Here is a 17,877-nt window from a genome sequence, read left to right on the forward strand (position 1 = left end):
TTTCTTGTTGATCCTCTCTTCTTATCTGCCCATCTCTTCTGTCCATCATCTTGGGCTTAATTAAAGCCATGGCTGTTCTTTTGCTACAATACCAAGTCAGAGGGTATCAACACGCCATTGAGCCCAAAGAACTGGGAGGGGGAGAGCGCAGAGGATCCAGTTTCAGCCACCCTACACCTCCATTTTTTCCTCTTCTCTCGGCTGGCCCAACACCAGCCTTTAAACCCAAAACAGTTCTGGTACATGCTCAGTATCTAGTCTGACCTTGATTACCCCTCTGTCAACCATACATTTCTGTCAACATATCTTGTTCTTGAATTGCCCAATTGCATTATTTATCTGTCACTATTTTGTGGTTTGGAAAAAGGAGCACTGGCGAAAGCGATGTCCTGGGAATAAGTAGAAAAGGTAACTTGGGAGAAGGGAAGGTGGGATGGAAAGGAGGTAGGGAGGTGGCACACATTTAAGAAAGGTGAAGCCCAGCGGGAGAGAAAATATGGAGGGAATTAAGTGTACAATTGCTGTCAAAAGCTGAAAATGCCCTCATTCACCCTAGATACTCTGCTGATTACTAACTAATCATCATTGACTAAAAGTAGCCTTTATAATTGCATGTACCTGCCCACCCCACCTTTCCTTTCATGTTTTTTTCCCTCGTTCTCCCCCATGTATCCTGTTCCCAGTACCTGTCTCACTTGTCAGTCGGGGTTAGAGGGTCATCTCCATCTGATCGCGTGTCAGAACCGATTACAATCAGAGCTTTTGTGCAATGTCATATTTCATTATGCATCTGACTCATCTCGTTGGTCCAAGGGTCAGCGTGATTTGATTGGATGACAGAAATGATATAATTTGTGTTTAACCCTAGGCTGTACGAGGTTCTGAGTGGTGTACTAATGCATTTTGCAAAGATGGGGCAGGCCCTCTCCACGAGCGACTAATTTGAAGTGGCACACCACAGAGTTGAAGGAGAGCCAGAGCTGTTGCACAACATGCCGAGGTTATAAGGGCGGCTTTATCAAATAATAAACACAAGCTCCCTTTTACTCCACGATTCTCTTATGCTTTCTTTTAAAGTCTCCAAGCTGATGTGACTAAATATTAGCTACATTCAATGACAAATCTCTTCATGTCATTCATATTTTCCTTTTTTCCCCACACTTGGATATATTGAAAATATGTCACAAGCATTCTTCGCTCTTGTTGTCTTTTTGTTTGCCTCTCCCTCCTCCCCTCTCAGTAGTCACGCTTTTTGTCAGCTGCAACAACCGTACTGCTATCACTTTTTTAAGGAAATATTAGACTCTCCACCAAACCGATGTAAAAGTTTGTATGGGCATTTAATCAGACAGTGTGTCAACAGACAACAGTTTAGGTTGTTGTGGTTGCAAGGACATGCAGATGCAGCAATGTCAGCGTCAATTGCGATCTCCTGCAGTGGGGTTGGTTGGGAGGGGGGTAAAAACATGGGTGCTCAGGTTTCCCAATCATGTTCCAGAGTCAAAGTGATCCCAATGCTGATACTACTGAGGTGGTGGAGGGGTAAGATGGGGTGAGCAGAGAGGAAGAGAGAAAGGATAAGAGGGTGCTGAAAATGAGGGGAGAGGGGACAATAATCAAACTTAATGTCAGATGGGGTGAATCTAGAATTACAGTGGTGCTTTGGCAGAAAAAGAGTATTATTTCCCCCCTGTCTCTTCCTGTAGGGAGCAGCCATGTCTTGTTAACAGGGAAAGCCTTTAAAACCTTGCTTATTGGTGCAACGTTGCCTGTTCTGCAATGCTAAACAGCAACCACTATTGCTGCTGATTTATGACTTGACAGAAATACAACAAGGCCAACAAACAGCAGCTGGTAAACTCAACTGCACAGTCGTCGTCCGTCCGTGCCCCCTGTTAGAAATTACCATTAATGTACAATCATGCCACTGTGTCTGAAAGACTAATTATTGTTATAAGAAAAAGTAAATGGACAAAAACAGCAGAATAAAGGGGTGGTGGATGAGTACCAACTGACTGTCACAATGCTCAAAATGACAAAGAGAGTGCTGATGGCGCAGTCATCAAAACAAACATGCATTATTCTGGGAATTGTTTGGATCCTGTCACCCTCAAATAATGCTGCAGATAACTACCCCTGGAGAAAAAGCGTGTAGAATAGCATGTAGATTGAGAAAGTGGATCCTGTTTGTGCATTTATGGTGAATGTGTCTTGGTGCAATTTTTTCTCAATGTTTCTACTCACATACCTACTTTTCTCAAATAAATTCAGTTGTAAGACAGTGTGTCTCCCATATGTGCATCTGTGTGTGTGTGTGTGTGTGTGTGTGTGTGTGTGTGCGTGTGATGTCAGCTCTTCTTGTGTGCCTGCTTCAGAGTCAATGAGCCTGTGTATCAGTGGCTGGCACAGCTGGTGGAAGCAGGAGCCTAACATCTGGACCCTCGCAATCCTGGTGCCATTCTTAATAAGAGGCTGGTTGTGAGTGGAGGGGAATGGAGGAGACAGCTCTCAAGAGTGTCAATGAACCTCCCTGTTTCTCACTGGTTCAGTGTTGCAACTTGCACTTCGTGCGTCACAAAAAAGGTTTCACAAATGGGCACGGAACATAGATGTGGTACATTTAAAGTAGAACATGCTGGTAGGACTGTTTTTTCTTGTGTTTAGTCACTTTGGCACCAGGACATTTGATTGGTCCTTTAGTAATTTATTTAGAGACATTTTTTATAAGATCTCTAAATTCAAATTTTTAATCTAATATTTTTTTTTCATTTTTGGTTTTAGTGATTTTATTACTAAAAACCTTGGTGCATAAATTAATTTGAGCCTAACAGTGCCACTTGCCATGCTTATTAGACAGTTACAATAATAGAAACAACCTTTTCCAACCTGCTAATTCACAGAATCAACTGACTTGAACAACCATGTTATGTTATCTGGGTTTAAATAGTTGAAAATTGTTTTATTTACTTGCAGTATTCTGGTAATCATTTTTGATAAACTCCATGTTGAGGATTTCAGGTATGTCTGATGCATAATGTGATAGCAGACATGTGGTAATAACCTCAGGCTATTCGAGTTGTAATCTTCTAATCAGGTGTGAGAAGTGTTTTTTTTTCTTGTAACACTTTCAAATTTTTCAGTGCTTAAGCTGAGCTGAGGTGTGCACAATAATGCTATAAATAAAGTAATTTTTATTTTGCTATGCTTTTTTTACAAGAAAAAATCCACTAATTTCTTCTCTATTAGATCATTTCTGTCACTTTTTCCGAACACTAATTTTAATGAATGAGGAAAGAAGCTGTAAACAAATTCTGGATTAAATCTATCTTTAGAACAGTTGCAGTTCTAATAAATGTACCACCCATTCAAAATTCATTGAATGTTTATCTTGCCAAGATGGATGGCAGCAGTATGTAATACTGTTAGCACACATAGCTTTGATGCAGCTCTTGGTACTGATATTTCCAGACAAATTTCTAATTACACTCCTTATTTAGAAGGCAATGTCAAGCATTGATATGTTGAAAAGATCTGGACAATTTGACATCAAAGATCTTTAAGCAAATTGAACAGATGTGATGGAGTCTACTGATGGAGGAAGTGACAGATATTGCCTACCCAGAACTAAGGAACTAGTTCAAGGTTTTCTCCCACCGATTGCTTTTTACCAACTAACAAATATAAAAAGAAGGTTTAGTTTATGCGCCTGATGATTAATTCATTTTCAAAAAAACCAAACAAGGCAATAAACTAACAATGAGAAATGTTTTACCAGACATTTCACTATATGAACGTCAAACAAGTGATTCTATAACATAAGATACATGGGCCATATAAAATATATTAATAAATCAAGGAACAAGTGGTTCCTTTTTTTAGTTAAAAAAAACTGTATCAACTTGTATTACTTTACATGTTGCATTTAAACTGGAAACAACTCTTAAGAAAATAATTGTTAATTCTGGTATATTAGCATTCAACTTTTGACTTTTTAAAAAACATTCACACTAATTAAACTTAGATATGAATAATTAAATACAATACTAGAAAACTAGCATGCCCATATTGTCTACCAAACACGTGAACAGGTGGTACTTTCATTTAGTTGTAAAATTAAGATATCTAACTCATGAGGGTAAATCTCACCTCAGTTTCTTCACATGGTGGGCTGCTTTAAAACCTAGTTATAAATATTTTCTTAATGTAAAACAGTGCAATTCATTGGCCCTAGGTCCCAACACCTCTGCTGCATGCTGTTTAAGTGGTTTATTAGGAGAACTTACATAACCTGATTTCAACTTTATCTAAGCTGAGGAAATAAGCCAGGATGAATTGTTAGCTCAGCACAGTATTCTCACCTTTTAAATACTGCATTAAAAAATAAATAAATATTTTATTAAGTGTTTGTGGTTCAGTGTAATGCTCTAATATCCCCTAGTCTTTCTTCCACAGCAATTAAGGAAAAATGATTCAAGGCATTCTTGGAAAGTTTGCTCTTTAGAAGAAATTGAACCATCTGATGGAGTGAGTTAGCTCAATATAAAAGTATGCAACATATTTTTCCAGTTTTATGACACTTTGGTATGTTATCTAGAAAAGAGTGAAAGGTGGATCTCTCATTTTACAGAGAGAGTCAAAAGGCCTCCACAAACACATTCAGGTGCCATTAGTTTTTTCTGTTAACTCCAGGCAACGAGAGGGAGGGACAGAACGACAAATCTGGGCCTTACACAAATATACATCTTTGCATTTATTTACACACAGCCATATCGGATGTGTGTTCCAAACAGGGAGCTTTTAAACAGGGTTAAGAGAGGAGAGGCATTAAGGGTGGGGAGTTTCCAAATGGCTGCTAAAATACCATGGTGGAAAAAGCTTTCCATCTTTCGGCTGGTGCGACAAATATGCCACCATATCTTTTTGCTTTGTCTCTGCTCCATGCTTTGTCAGCAAACGGGCTATAGAAATATTCTGGCAGGCTGCTCTTTGTTTTCATTTTCACAAAAGATGTAGTGAGGGAGTGAAATAAGGTGAAAAAAGAGAGGGGTGACGTCGCAGAAAGAAGGGATGGTGAAGGTAAAAGATCGAGGTTGGAGGAGCATGTAGGAAAATAAACTTTAGAACAAAAGTGAGAGGGAAAGATTGGCAACGGGTTAAAGGGAGGTGTGGAAGAAAGAATAAATGAAAGTTTGGGGTGACAAAAAAAAAGAGAGGGCAAGTGGAATAGGGGTGGAGTCTGCTACTCCAAGGAAGCTGTAAATCAGACTAATTTGACCAAGCTGTAATTCAGACCAGCAGGGCCGGAGCGCCGGGACCCCAAACGTCAGTTTACAAAATGCCACTGCTATGCTTTAATCAGAGCAACTGTCCAAAGATACTGTCTCCTCCAATCAGCTGTCAGTCACACCCGACTAAACCAGATCAATCAGGCATCATCAAGATCCCACATCTACTGGCTGAACTTTGGGCCGTGGCCAAAAGGGAGAATTACTCATCCAAACAGGAAAAGTGTAATGGCTGTTTAATTCAGACCACAGAGGGAAGAGGTGATATATTTGTCAAAAGGTTAAACATAAAAGACTATGGGATCATGTTCTACAATAACTCATCAAAAACATATGAGGGAGATGAGAGACGCCAGGGAGCTTTAGAAGAGGACATAATTAAATGTATAAAACCAGAATTTCAAGAAGTTGGGCACACGAACAATGTGATATATCTGTTCAAGTGTTCAAACAAGAGGTTTCACACCACTCAATCCGTAAGTAATGGCAAGATGAACAGAAATAACCGGAAACAAAAACTCAGTCTTTCAGCTTAAGTCAGAAATCTGATTATAATCACGTGTTTGCAACACATTAAAAAACAAAACGTTCCAGCAATTTCCTCTACTTTTCTAAGTAGTAGTAAAGCACCTTCTCAGATGGTTTTACATTACAACACGCATTACAACACATCAGAATCTTTGCCTCAAATGAATTGCAAAAAATGAAAAAAAGCATCAATCATATGGTGGACAAACTATAGAAGCTGCATTTCCATGATGGCCTTTTATCATTTTGTCTAAACGTACAGGAGGGCAATGCTTTATCTCATAAGTTAGAAAAAAATGCTAATACCAAGATTTGTAACTTCTCATCCAGTAGGCCACTTTAACTGAGCAATCCATAATATTTCAGCTTTGATGATCATAAAATGGCCACGGCCCAATGATCCTGCGGAGCTGGATTCGGCTCTGAGAGTGTTGTTGTAGTACTGCTGTAGTTTGGCTGGGCTTTAACACCCACCACACACACACTGTGCATGTTAAAACCACATGCAGCGTCTTGGCAGCAAAGACACTAAGCAGCAGCCAATCAATAAAACCTTGTTACGCTAATTGCAAGATCATAATCTCCGTTCCTACTTCTGCTGAATATCCAAACAGTCACTCCATTAGTCGAATTATTCCCTTGTGCAGTTTCTCCATCTCTACCATTCCCCCATCCCATCTCCTGATTTCCACCCTCAGTTTCTCCCTCTTTTTTTCTGTGACACATTTCTCTCAAACAGCAGTTCTGCTAAATTAATTCATAAGTCAGAGAGAGCGAAATCAATAGAGAGCATTGTCAAGGTAAAGTGCTGATGAAGTTTATTTTACAGCACTGTGGAGGTATGAGAAGGCATCTCCACAGTGCATTATCTTTGACTGTGTTGTTGTGTGCTTTTCTCCTTTAAGACAGGCAATGGGGATTTATAGTGCTGTCAAAAAGTATTCGCTAGATAACCTGAGCAAATATAAAATACTTTCTTTCTTTTTATTTATTTTTTGCCATTTAAATGGGGACTTGCTCATGTGCTTTAGATTGTAGCCCTGCTGCGCAAGCCATGTACGCTTGAACTCAGGGTCACAAATTAATAGCCACGTGTTCCTCTTCAGGATTATCTGGTAGAGTGGAGTTCATGGTCCCATCAGTTCTGAAAAGTATCCATGTCATGAAGAAGCAAAGCAGCCCCAGAGCATCACACTACCACCACAGAATATTTTTTCTCAGTCTGTTTCTTACTGTTGAATCATAAACACTGACCTTGACTAAGGCAAGTGAGGCCTGAAGAGCCTTAGATGTTGATTTGGATTCTTTTGTGACTTCGTGAAAGAGTTCTAGATGCCACTTATGCAAAGGTTTAACACTGTTCCTTGTTTCTCCATTTGTGGATAATGGCTTTCACTGTCGTTCACTAGAGTCTGAAAGCTGTAGAAATGGCTTCCTAATATTTCCAGAACACTGGATATCAATAAATTTGCTTATTGTGTATTTCTCTCAATTGTGACATGGTGTGTTGACATTTTACATAGTATAGCCTACTTTATGTTGACAGATGGGTTCTATTTACGTGTCTTCTTAGTATTACAGGTCAGGCAAGAAAGCGAACACAGGGACATTGCAATCAGCTTTACTCTGATCACCTTTTTCTGATATTAAAATTTGTTCGATAATCTGAAATATTCAGGTTTGTCAAAAAAACCAACATTAAAGAAATTTGTAAGGTGTTGCTCTATTTTATGTTGTTTCAATTTGATCAGATCTGAAGATCTAAAGTGGTTACTCGCTTCTACAATGTCGCTTTGGATGGTTAGTCAGAGGCCACAGGGGCAGACAAAGAGTTAGTAGATGCCAAGAACAGGGTTCCCGGCCTTGTCATTGAATCAGTAACACTTTGTCACTCTAATAAGGCGGGGGGGGCAAAATGAGAAACAATACAGAGAACTACAGAGTCAGAAAAAGATGCTGATGGGAACATTGATATGACAATAGCACTGACCCCATTTCCTTGTTACTCATAAACAGTTCATACCCATCTAAGCACTATTTCATGTGGTTTCTTTGGCATTTTCATCCAACAGCACAAAGCTCATGACCTATATGAATATACTTTATCGATATAAAGTGTTTTATAACAGGTGAGCGACATTAAAAGAGAGCAATTAGATGTAGAAACCCAAGGTAGAGACAGCAAAGCACTTTCATAAAGTTTCAGAGCAGAACCACTGACCCAAATACATTTAAATGTAACGGGCGGTAAGAGAGAGAAAGGAAGATACAGAAGGAGAATGAGCGAAAGAGGGGGAGTCAGAAATTATGGTGAAAAAAAAGCTGAAAAAGTAAAGTGAGATAATAAAGCAGTGAGCAGAGAGAAGTCTGCTTTAGGCTGTACGATTTGTTTTCATTCAAGAAGGAATATATTGAGAATAATGTGGCAACTGTGTGGATTTGTTAAAAAAAAAATCCACTTCGAAATAAAAATCAGCCCTGCAGCATTTGTGTCTCTTTGTCTCTTACACCAAAAGTCCATTTAATCTCAAAACCAGCTAAAAATATGGGCATAAACTGCTTTATTCTTCTTTAATGTGTTTTTGACTTAGCAAACCCCAAGCATATAAAACATAAACTTAAAAAAGAAGTAAGCACCAGTCACATCTGTCAAATGTCTGCTTTTTCCCGCGTGCAAATCAGATATGAGGGTGTTTTTAATTGCAATGTGTTGGATAAAGACACCAGGAAGAGACTATTTTCTCTTATTTAAACTTATTCATTAAGTAATGCTTATTATTTAACTTTCTAATCCAGATTATATCACATTAAACGTACTGTGGTGACCTCAACTTTATAGGAAATATAGCAACAACTCCAACCTCATAAAGCACCTCACATCGTCTCACCCTTCCACAATACTTTTTAAATTCATTTAAAATATTTTTATCTATTTAATCTTTGAATTAACAACAAGCCTACACTGTGCTAAAAGAAAAGGCTTGATTTTTCTGGTCAACAATTTGTAACATCATTTTAGATTCTCAAAAGTAACTGATTAGTTACTTTGCCTAGTAACTAGTTACTCTGATAGTGCAGTAAATGAGTTACTAACTCAGTTACTTTTTGGGAGAAGTAAATAGTAACTATTACTAGTTAAATTTTTTAAGTAACATTCCCACCACTGGTTGTCAACAGTTGTGATCTGCGCACATGCAGACTTGACCAGGTGGGTGGGTCTGTCAGTCAGTCCTCTCTCACAGCAGAGCAAAAGGGAACAGTGGGTGATTTTCAAACTTTTGAGGAGTTAGATGAGATCAGTGGATAAGATTGGTTTCACATGTATGTATCGGCCGATCACTCAAAATTAAGGAAAGTTGGGACGATTATTCGGTCGGCCGATAAATCAGTGCACCCCTAGTAAACACTTTACAGCCCATTAGTTTTGGAATATTGTGAAATGTAAATTATTCATATTCTAATTTACATAATACATATTTGCAACTTTTCCTGTTTCATATTCCTTACTTTATGAAAGCAGTCATAAATAATTCACATGTACAACAGAGTGATTATTGTCACCCTTTAACATTCTCAGCTCAGGAAAGGTTTATGGAATAATTATGGAAAATAAATAATTAAAAAATTAAATAGATTAAATTGTTTAATATTAATGTATTCCATCTGATAAAATAAAAAATATATATATTTAAAGAAGTGACACATTCTGTCATACAGCCAATGCAATTCATTGTTCCCTCACCAATTAACAGTAAAACAAGATTTTCTTTTTAAATGCAGGTCAGAAAAGGACTATATAAAAGTGAGATCAGTAGCACTGTGACAGCAGGTGAGAGTAAATGAAGGGTGGGGTCTACAAAATAAATGCTGCCTTGGGCCTCATAAAGCTTTGCACCAGCTCTGAAAACTAAGCTGGTGCTTTCATCACCATTTCCATGATATTCACCTGTGTTTGTGCCCCTTCCTGCTGTGGCTCACTGTCATCAGCTTCATGTTTTGTGGCACTGATATTTGACAACAGCATTTCAACAAAAAGCTTTTTGACATGGATGTCATGAAAACATGTTGCAAACTTAGCATTACAGACATGCTGTGGTACATTCTGGTTTAAAGACAAGCAACAAAGTTTAACACTATTCTTAATCTAGCATGACATAAGCATAACACAGTTGAATAAATACTTGCAATTATCTGTCCAGAACGAATTTTTTTACAAAATGTACAGAATACAGCGTAAAAGCACTGAGTAATAAGAGGGTAATTGGATTTATGGCTCTTCTCTGTCACTTTTGGTGTGCAAATAAATATTTCTGCATTTAATTTTTGTTTGTAAAATTAAAATCTCTTTGGTAACATCATTACAGCAAAGGAGGAGGAGTTCAGTGATTGTTTTGTGTTTTTTCGGTCTGGTGTCAGAGTTTGTGCGTCCACCCTTAAGGCCTCCCTGATTTGAGCTGTCAGAGGGAAGGAGAGGCTAGACTTGGTGAAGCATAGAATGGAGCAAGGCACATGTCAAATATGAGAAGATCTTGAGTAAACAAAGTATAACATGGAGCAAAACAAAATCGTCTCTCATCCCATCACAGCCTTTCCTGCTGTTTTACTGTCTTTTCTCACTTGCTTCTTTAAACTCTAGCATTTCCTTTTCCCCAACTGTTCTTTCTATGACGGCCAGATTTTCCTTCAGTCCTCACTGATACATAATTCTTTGCAAAAAAGCTATTTTTATTCAGGTAAACGTGGTTTAATGAGATGAAATAAAATGGTTAGTAGAAAGTGACTTCTTTCATTTTTTTATAGGGACGTCCATCATCTACTTGGAAAATGGCCAGATCTCACTGAAAATCATTTGTAACAGGCATGTGTTGTTAAAGGCATGCGAGTAAATTTACAGTTATAAAACCAGGCAGGATTAACGTTGTTGTAATTCAGTCTGGGCTGTGCGCCATACTTTAACAAACAAAAGCATTCAGACAGTTAGAAAAACAGAAGATGTACAACAGAAATACAGCCACTGTGGCCTACAGGTTGGCTTCTAATAATTGCAATTGACAGGGACAAATTCCCTGCTTCCCATGTTTGTCAGATGGGCTTATTCCCAAACTCCACAAATCCTCCTGTCCAAACACAACCATATGGTCTCCCAGCTGTTCATGACCAGCTGTGCTACAGTATTTCTGGAAATCTTGCCACGTCCTGTTGCACTCCCCCTCCATTCCAACTCACTAAATCTTCTGCAATGAGGCCAGAACAATTTCCATGCTGGCTTGTAAAGCAAAGTAAAAAATGGTGCAAGGATAATTGCAAAGCAGGAACAAAAAAGTGAATTTACATTTTATAATAGCAGAGTTTGGCCTATTCTCAGAAGGATGTCCCCAGCACCTGATATGTAAGATTTAGATTATTTTGCTGAATTACATTTTTTTTTTTTCATTTCTGCCTATGACATGAGAGGAAGTTACATGTTTTAAGTGCACTGATGCCATACTTAAACTTTGAGAGCCATGCAGTAATTGTTATTCCCACCTGCTTGCTCTTTGGGGCTGTAAGGTGAAGCATCTTTCACACCATATTAGGTTTTATTCCAACATGTTTTTAAAGATAGCTAATTGCCTGATTTGCAAACTTTATCTTACTGATGGCTTTTAGTTTTAACAAAAGATGATCCAAAATAGGAAATTTGTAAAAATAAAAACAAAATCATTAGATTAGGTCTATGAAGTAAGAGTGAAGCAATTTAAACTTACGTGGTTTGGCGGGAGGAACTCGTGGTTGTTTTCATTCATGTACATGTTTTCACCATCAAACTGAAAGAGAAAGAAAAACTTGTTAGAGAACATCAATTTTAGTCAGTCATTGGAGATACTAAAACAGTGTAACACCACAGCCTAATGACTGCAAGTCTTCAGCTTATGGACCTTGATGCACTGGTGGATGTAAGTAATTACTGTTCATTAGAGACATGTATAATTAGGCCCTGCCAACGCTTGTGTAACTCACACTCTTTTTCTCTTTTTGCCCACAGCTTTCGTTTTTGTGTGTGTGCATGAACTTGCACACCTAACGGCTGCAATTCCTGGGGTGTCAAAAGACAACAAAGGGGAAACGGAGTGATAATCACAATATTGAAAGCTCAATGTTCACTCTAGTAGGATGTCGACTCAGTGAGTCAGAACAGTCATTTTTATAAGGAAGATCCATCTTAAATCATGGAATTTTACAAAGTGTGTTCCTGTTGCTGCTATGTTAGCATGCATCAGTTTCAAGTTTGCTAACATGCTAAATTGAAATGGTCAACAAGATAAACATAGTTGGTTTTGTTTACCTCTAGCATCATGTTTGCATTGTCACTGCTAGTATGCTGAGTTGCTGATATGCACCACCTCATTGACAGACTCTGTACTGATAAACTGACTTATGGGCAACACTTATATAAAGTATGTAAACAGCATTTGACAGGAAGGTCAGCCGGCACATTGACCCAGATACCGATGATCTGTGATGTCATGCAGTCTTCTTTCCGGGAACCTACTTTTCTTCTGATACAAATATTCAAAAATAATGTCTGAAGGATGGAGGCAAAAATATTTCATTTCTAATGTAGAACTGCATAGTTATTACATTTAAAGTAATGTGGCTGCCAGTAAAATATTCTCATACTTAACTGTCACATTAGATCGGTAGGCCTACATACGGTGCTGTTCAACTTTTTTATATTCTGTCTTGTTACAACAATTTTTCCAACTATTTTCTTTCCAAAAGAAAAAATCTAAAGAGTGTAATATGCATTTGTATTCACCTCCCTTTACTGTGATAACCCTAAATCAAATCCAGAGCCTTTATGGAAGTGTGGAAAATGGTAAGCCATTGTTGATATAAAGCTACTTGTCCTGTTTAAAGCTTGCCAGAAGTCATGTACGGGAAGCAACAAATGTGTGTTAAGAAGGTGCTTATCACACAATAAGAACAAAACTGAACCTTGTGGCCTGCATGCAACACATCACCATACCATTCCTTCTGTAAAGCATGGTGGTGACAGCATCATGCTGTGGCGATGGTTTTCTTCAGAACAGACAGTAAAGTTGGTCAGAACTTATGGAAAACAGATGGAGCTCAATACAAGAAAATCCGGTAAAACAAAAAAAAAATTTTAAAGGCAGTATATGAGATTAGAATGGATTGGAGGTTCACCTTTCAGCAGCACGATGATCCCAAACATACAGCCAGAATAAATGCATGCCCACCACAAATTTCATTAATTTGTCTTAAAAAATTGTGAAACCCACAAATAATTTTTACTCCACACCCCCGTTAAGCACTACTTAAAACACACTGAAATTTGTGATTGTATATTGAAAACACATGAATACCTCTGCAGGCCACTGTAAATGTGTTTTTCACTAAGCGTGGACAATTTTGAATTATTTAGCATGTGAACCTAATTATGATGCATAAAACTAATCGATTTACCCAATCAGTAACACAGATGATAGCCAAGCACGCACTGGTTTTTTTGTCAACTACTCCGATCAGCTAACCAGCTGACGAGACACCATGCAGACTCAAATAGATGAGAAATATCATAGAAGTGGACAGTTGTCTATCTCGAGCTCAGGAATCCTTTAGTAGGCGACAATCTGAGAAAAACAAAAATGTATTCCTAATGGTGAACAAGACAGCACAATTATTAAGGTGGGAGGTGAAATAGGTAAAGACAGTGCCGGTATAAGGGGGTTATGAGGAGGCAGAGAACAAATAATAGAGTGGGACCATGAATGAGCGAAACCAAGGAAGAGAGGAAAAGGGCTGTAAAAGCAGCAGTGCCGAAAGAACCTGTGGTTGTTCGAGCTGTGGAGTGATTAACACTGGGGTCACAGCCAGCATCCGCAGATTGAAAGACACAGCCATTTAAACACACACATACACATACACACACACACACACACACACACACACACACACACGCGCGCGCGCGCGCTCAGAGACCTTTCCTGCCTCTCTGTCTGATATTGTTTGGTTGTAGCCCTTTATGAGAAAACAAAACACACCTCAAGACAGCTTGTAGCGGCGGAGATGAATGGTGCTACTGTAGGGTAAAATAACTGGATAGATATGTGCCTCCAGGAACATATTTGTCAAGCTTTGTGCAGAGACAGAAAACAGAGCAAAATCTTCTCATACAACTGTCTCAATGTCATAAAAATGTAAAATTTCTCACAGGTAAAATATAATTATTTTTCTGTTTTATTTCCTTGCATTTTTTTTCTATTTTGAAAATGACAATCTGAACAACAGATAAACCCAGTAAAAAAAGGCAATTACTATGAAAATGATGCATTTCAAAGCACAACATTGTTATTCAGCCCCTGATGGAGCTGTTACTTTGAGAGCAATGATTACTGTTTAATAGCACTATTAGTTACCAGCACGACCAATCATTGTATTCGTCTACGGAGATGAAAATGCCTGTCTTTATAACTCTGCAAATGATGTTATTTAATACCCCAATATGAAAAATGTACTGGTGTTAAAAAAGGTCATTTTCACACCTGCAAATCAGGCTAAGCACAAAACAATGAAACGAAGTGTCTAAGTGCAAGTTGGTTTGTAGCGCTGCTTCTGAAGCACAATGTGAGGGAGTCAATGTAGGACTCACTAGTTAGAATAACAAACAGCTTTGATATCGAGGGGAGAGGTAATATAATTGTTTTCTGGCTGTTTGAGGTTAAAAAAAAAGGTTTAATTAATCTAAATGTACTTTACACATCCTGGGAAAGGGATACAGGAGGGGATCCGAACTAGGGATAGCCAAGATCAACTTAAAATGTAATCACAATATTTAGTGGTATTTATTTTAATGATGTTGAAAAGTAACAAAAAACGCTTTAGGATCCAGCGCAGTCTTTTTGACATCCAATCTCCCAGAGTGTACAGTTTCGAGCAGAGGTGGGTAACTCCTGTCCTTAAGGCCCAGTGTCCTGGAAGTTTTAGATTTGTCCCCATTCCCACACACCTGAATCAAATGACAGACTTATGTACAATTCCGGAGAAGCCAGCTAATACCCAATTTATATGATTCAGGTAGGGAAATAACTAAAACATCTAGGACATTGGTCCTTAATGGCTGGAACTGTCCAGTGAACAAACATACAGGGGTTGGACAATTAAACTGAAACACCTGGTTTTAGACCACAATAATTTATTAGTATGGTGTAGGGCCTCCTTTTGAGGCCAATACAGCATCAATTTGTCCTGGGAATAAAATATACAAGTCCTGCACAGTGGTCAGAGGGATTTAAGCCATTCTTCTTGCAGGATAGTGGCCAGGTCACTATGTGATACTGATGGAGGAAAATGTTTCCTGACTCGAGTTGAGGTGCACATTTAATTCTGTCGTGATTTGGGCAGCTGTGGTTTTATGTTTTTCGGATACAATCCGGGTTAGCACCCGAACATCCCTTTCAGACAGCTTCCTCTTGCGTCCACAGTTAATCCTGTTGGATGTGGTTCGCCCTTCTTGGTGGTATGCTGACATTACCCTGGATACCGTGGCTCTTGATACATCACAAAGACTTGCTGTCTTGGTCACAGATGCGCCAGCAAGACGTGCACCAACAATTTGTCCTCTTTTGAACTCTGGTATGTCACCCATAATGTTGTGTGCATTTCAATATTTTGAGCAAAACTGGGCTCTTACCCTGCTAATTGAACCTTCACACTCGGCTCTTACTGGTGCAATGAGCAATCAATGAAGACTGGCTACCAGGCTTGTCCAATTTAGCCATGAAACCTCCCACACTAAAATGACAGATGTTTCAGTTTCATTGTCCAACCCCTGTATGTCTCTCTTGTATTGTCATTGAAGTAAATGCCCCAAAATATTGAGATAAACGTTTAGGTTGACACCGTATATCTCAAACTTAGATCACCTCTTGTGTCCCTGTGTTAGCATGTGTACAGGAGTCCCTGGTCTAGAGCCTCACAAACACAAATATTGCTCTAAACTTTAGTGATGAAAAAGGCTACTTCACAATTTCAATTGTATTAAGTTGTAGATCTGCTAAACTATACAGAGCAAAAACAGCAGTAATACTTTGAAATATACAGGTCCTTCTCAAAATATTAGCATATTGTGATAAAGTTAATTATTTTCCATAATGTCATGATGAAAATTTAACAACGAGTTAACTCTAAACACCTGCAACAGATTCCTGAGGCCTTTAAAATTCCCAGCCTGGTTCATCACTCAAAACCCCAATCATGGGTAAGACTGCCGACCTGACTGCTGTCCAGAAGGCCACTATTGACACCCTCAAGCAAGAGGGTAAGACACAGAAAGAAATTTCTGAACGAATAGGCTGTTCCCAGAGTGCTGTATCAAGGCACCTCAGTGGGAAGTCTGTGGGAAGGAAAAAGTGTGGCAGAAAACGCTGCACAACGAGAAGAGGTGACCGGACCCTGAGGAAGATTGTGGAGAAGGGCCGATTCCAGACCTTGGGGGACCTGCGGAAGCAGTGGACTGAGTCTGGAGTAGAAACATCCAGAGCCACCGTGCACAGGCGTGTGCAGGAAATGGGCTACAGGTGCCGCATTCCCCAGGTCAAGCCACTTTTGAACCAGAAACAGCGGCAGAAGCGCCTGACCTGGGCTACAGAGAAGCAACACTGGACTGTTGCTCAGTGGTCCAAAGTACTTTTTTTAGATGAAAGCAAATTCTGCATGTAATTCGGAAATCAAGGTGCCAGAGTCTGGAGGAAGACTGGGGAGAAGGAAATGTCAAAATGCCAGAAGTCCAGTGTCAAATACCCACAGTCAGTGATGGTCTGGGGTGCCGTGTCAGCTGCTGGTGTTGGTCCACTGTGTTTTATCAAGGGCAGGGTCAATGCAGCTAGCTATCAGGAGATTTTGGAGCACTTCATGCTTCCATCTGCTGAAAATCTTTATGGAGATGAAGATTTCATTTTTCAGCACGACCTGGCACCTGCTCACAGTGCCAAAACCACTGGTAAATGGTTTACTGACCATGGTATCACTGTGCTCAATTGGCCTGCCAACTCTCCTGACCTGAACCCCATAGAGAATCTGTGGGGTATTGTGAAGAAAACGTTGAGAGACTCAAGACCCAACACTCTGGATGAGCTAAAGGCCGCTATCGAATTTGCGGGGGGGTCAAAATAGCATCATCATCTGGCAATGTAACCCCCCTCCTCCTCTCAAAAACTTTGTATCACCCAACCCACTTTCTCCACCAAGCATTCACTGTTTGCTGTACTTTTGATTCAGTCACTGGTGAGAGTGGTTGTACTCTCAAAAACATGTGCGTACAACAATTTTTCAGTGATGGTCGACAACAACACCTTGTAAAAAGAGCGAAAATCAAAATAAAGTAAATATATATGTATTGTTAAGTTAATTTTCTCTATGCTGCTCGCATACACCCGTACACGCAGACACACTGAATGGCGGTGCATGTAGACTAGCTCCGAAATACAGTGGTACCCAGCTGCTTTGTTAGACCTGTCTCATGGACCCCTGGGACTGAAGCTCCAGATGTTTTCAGAACAGCCCCGAATCTCACAAAAGAAGACATTTAGGAGTTTGTCTGTTCAAATGCATTAAGCCCCAAAATGACTTCACATTTTTATATAAAAACAATGAGATTTGTTTTTGTTGTGTTCCGTATAATCACTTCCCACTCTACCCAACCTGACAATGAGTCTAAAGGAAAAGAAGGCAAAAAGTGGTTATTTGCGCACACGCAGTACCGTGACTGCGCAACTACACGCACAGGCTCAGGCGGACTAGCAATTTGTCCATTCTGGACAAGTCCAGACTGGCTCTTCGGTCAAGGAGCATTGGCCTGCATCATTAATTACCCGTAAATTTCCACTTATCGCATCAAACAGGGCTACAATAGGGCAGACAGCTCTATTCAGAGCAACCGTGGAGCCAACCAGAGAGAGAGAGCCTGGTGGGTGTGTGCACCCAGGAACAGGTGGACGCAGAGCAACTTAACCCAGACTGAAGTTAGCGTTCAACCTGAGAGTTGACTCAGAATGGGCTA

General features: G+C 39.4%; 1 protein-coding gene across 2 annotated transcripts in view; it reads right to left on the reverse strand.

The window, feature by feature from the left end:
• The window catches only part of tox2 (TOX high mobility group box family member 2), a 136,182-nt gene that overhangs the window by 59,048 nt on the left and 59,257 nt on the right, over positions 1-17,877 (reverse strand). For both annotated transcript variants that reach the window (XM_047348739.1, XM_047348738.1), the window contains exon 3: positions 11,561-11,620. In XM_047348739.1, the coding sequence (XP_047204695.1) occupies positions 11,561-11,620 (60 nt within the window). The remainder of the gene's footprint in view (positions 1-11,560; positions 11,621-17,877) is intronic.

Source organism: Girardinichthys multiradiatus, chromosome 20 (genome assembly GCF_021462225.1).
Source record: "Girardinichthys multiradiatus isolate DD_20200921_A chromosome 20, DD_fGirMul_XY1, whole genome shotgun sequence".
Classification (NCBI taxonomy): Eukaryota; Metazoa; Chordata; class Actinopteri; order Cyprinodontiformes; family Goodeidae; genus Girardinichthys; species Girardinichthys multiradiatus.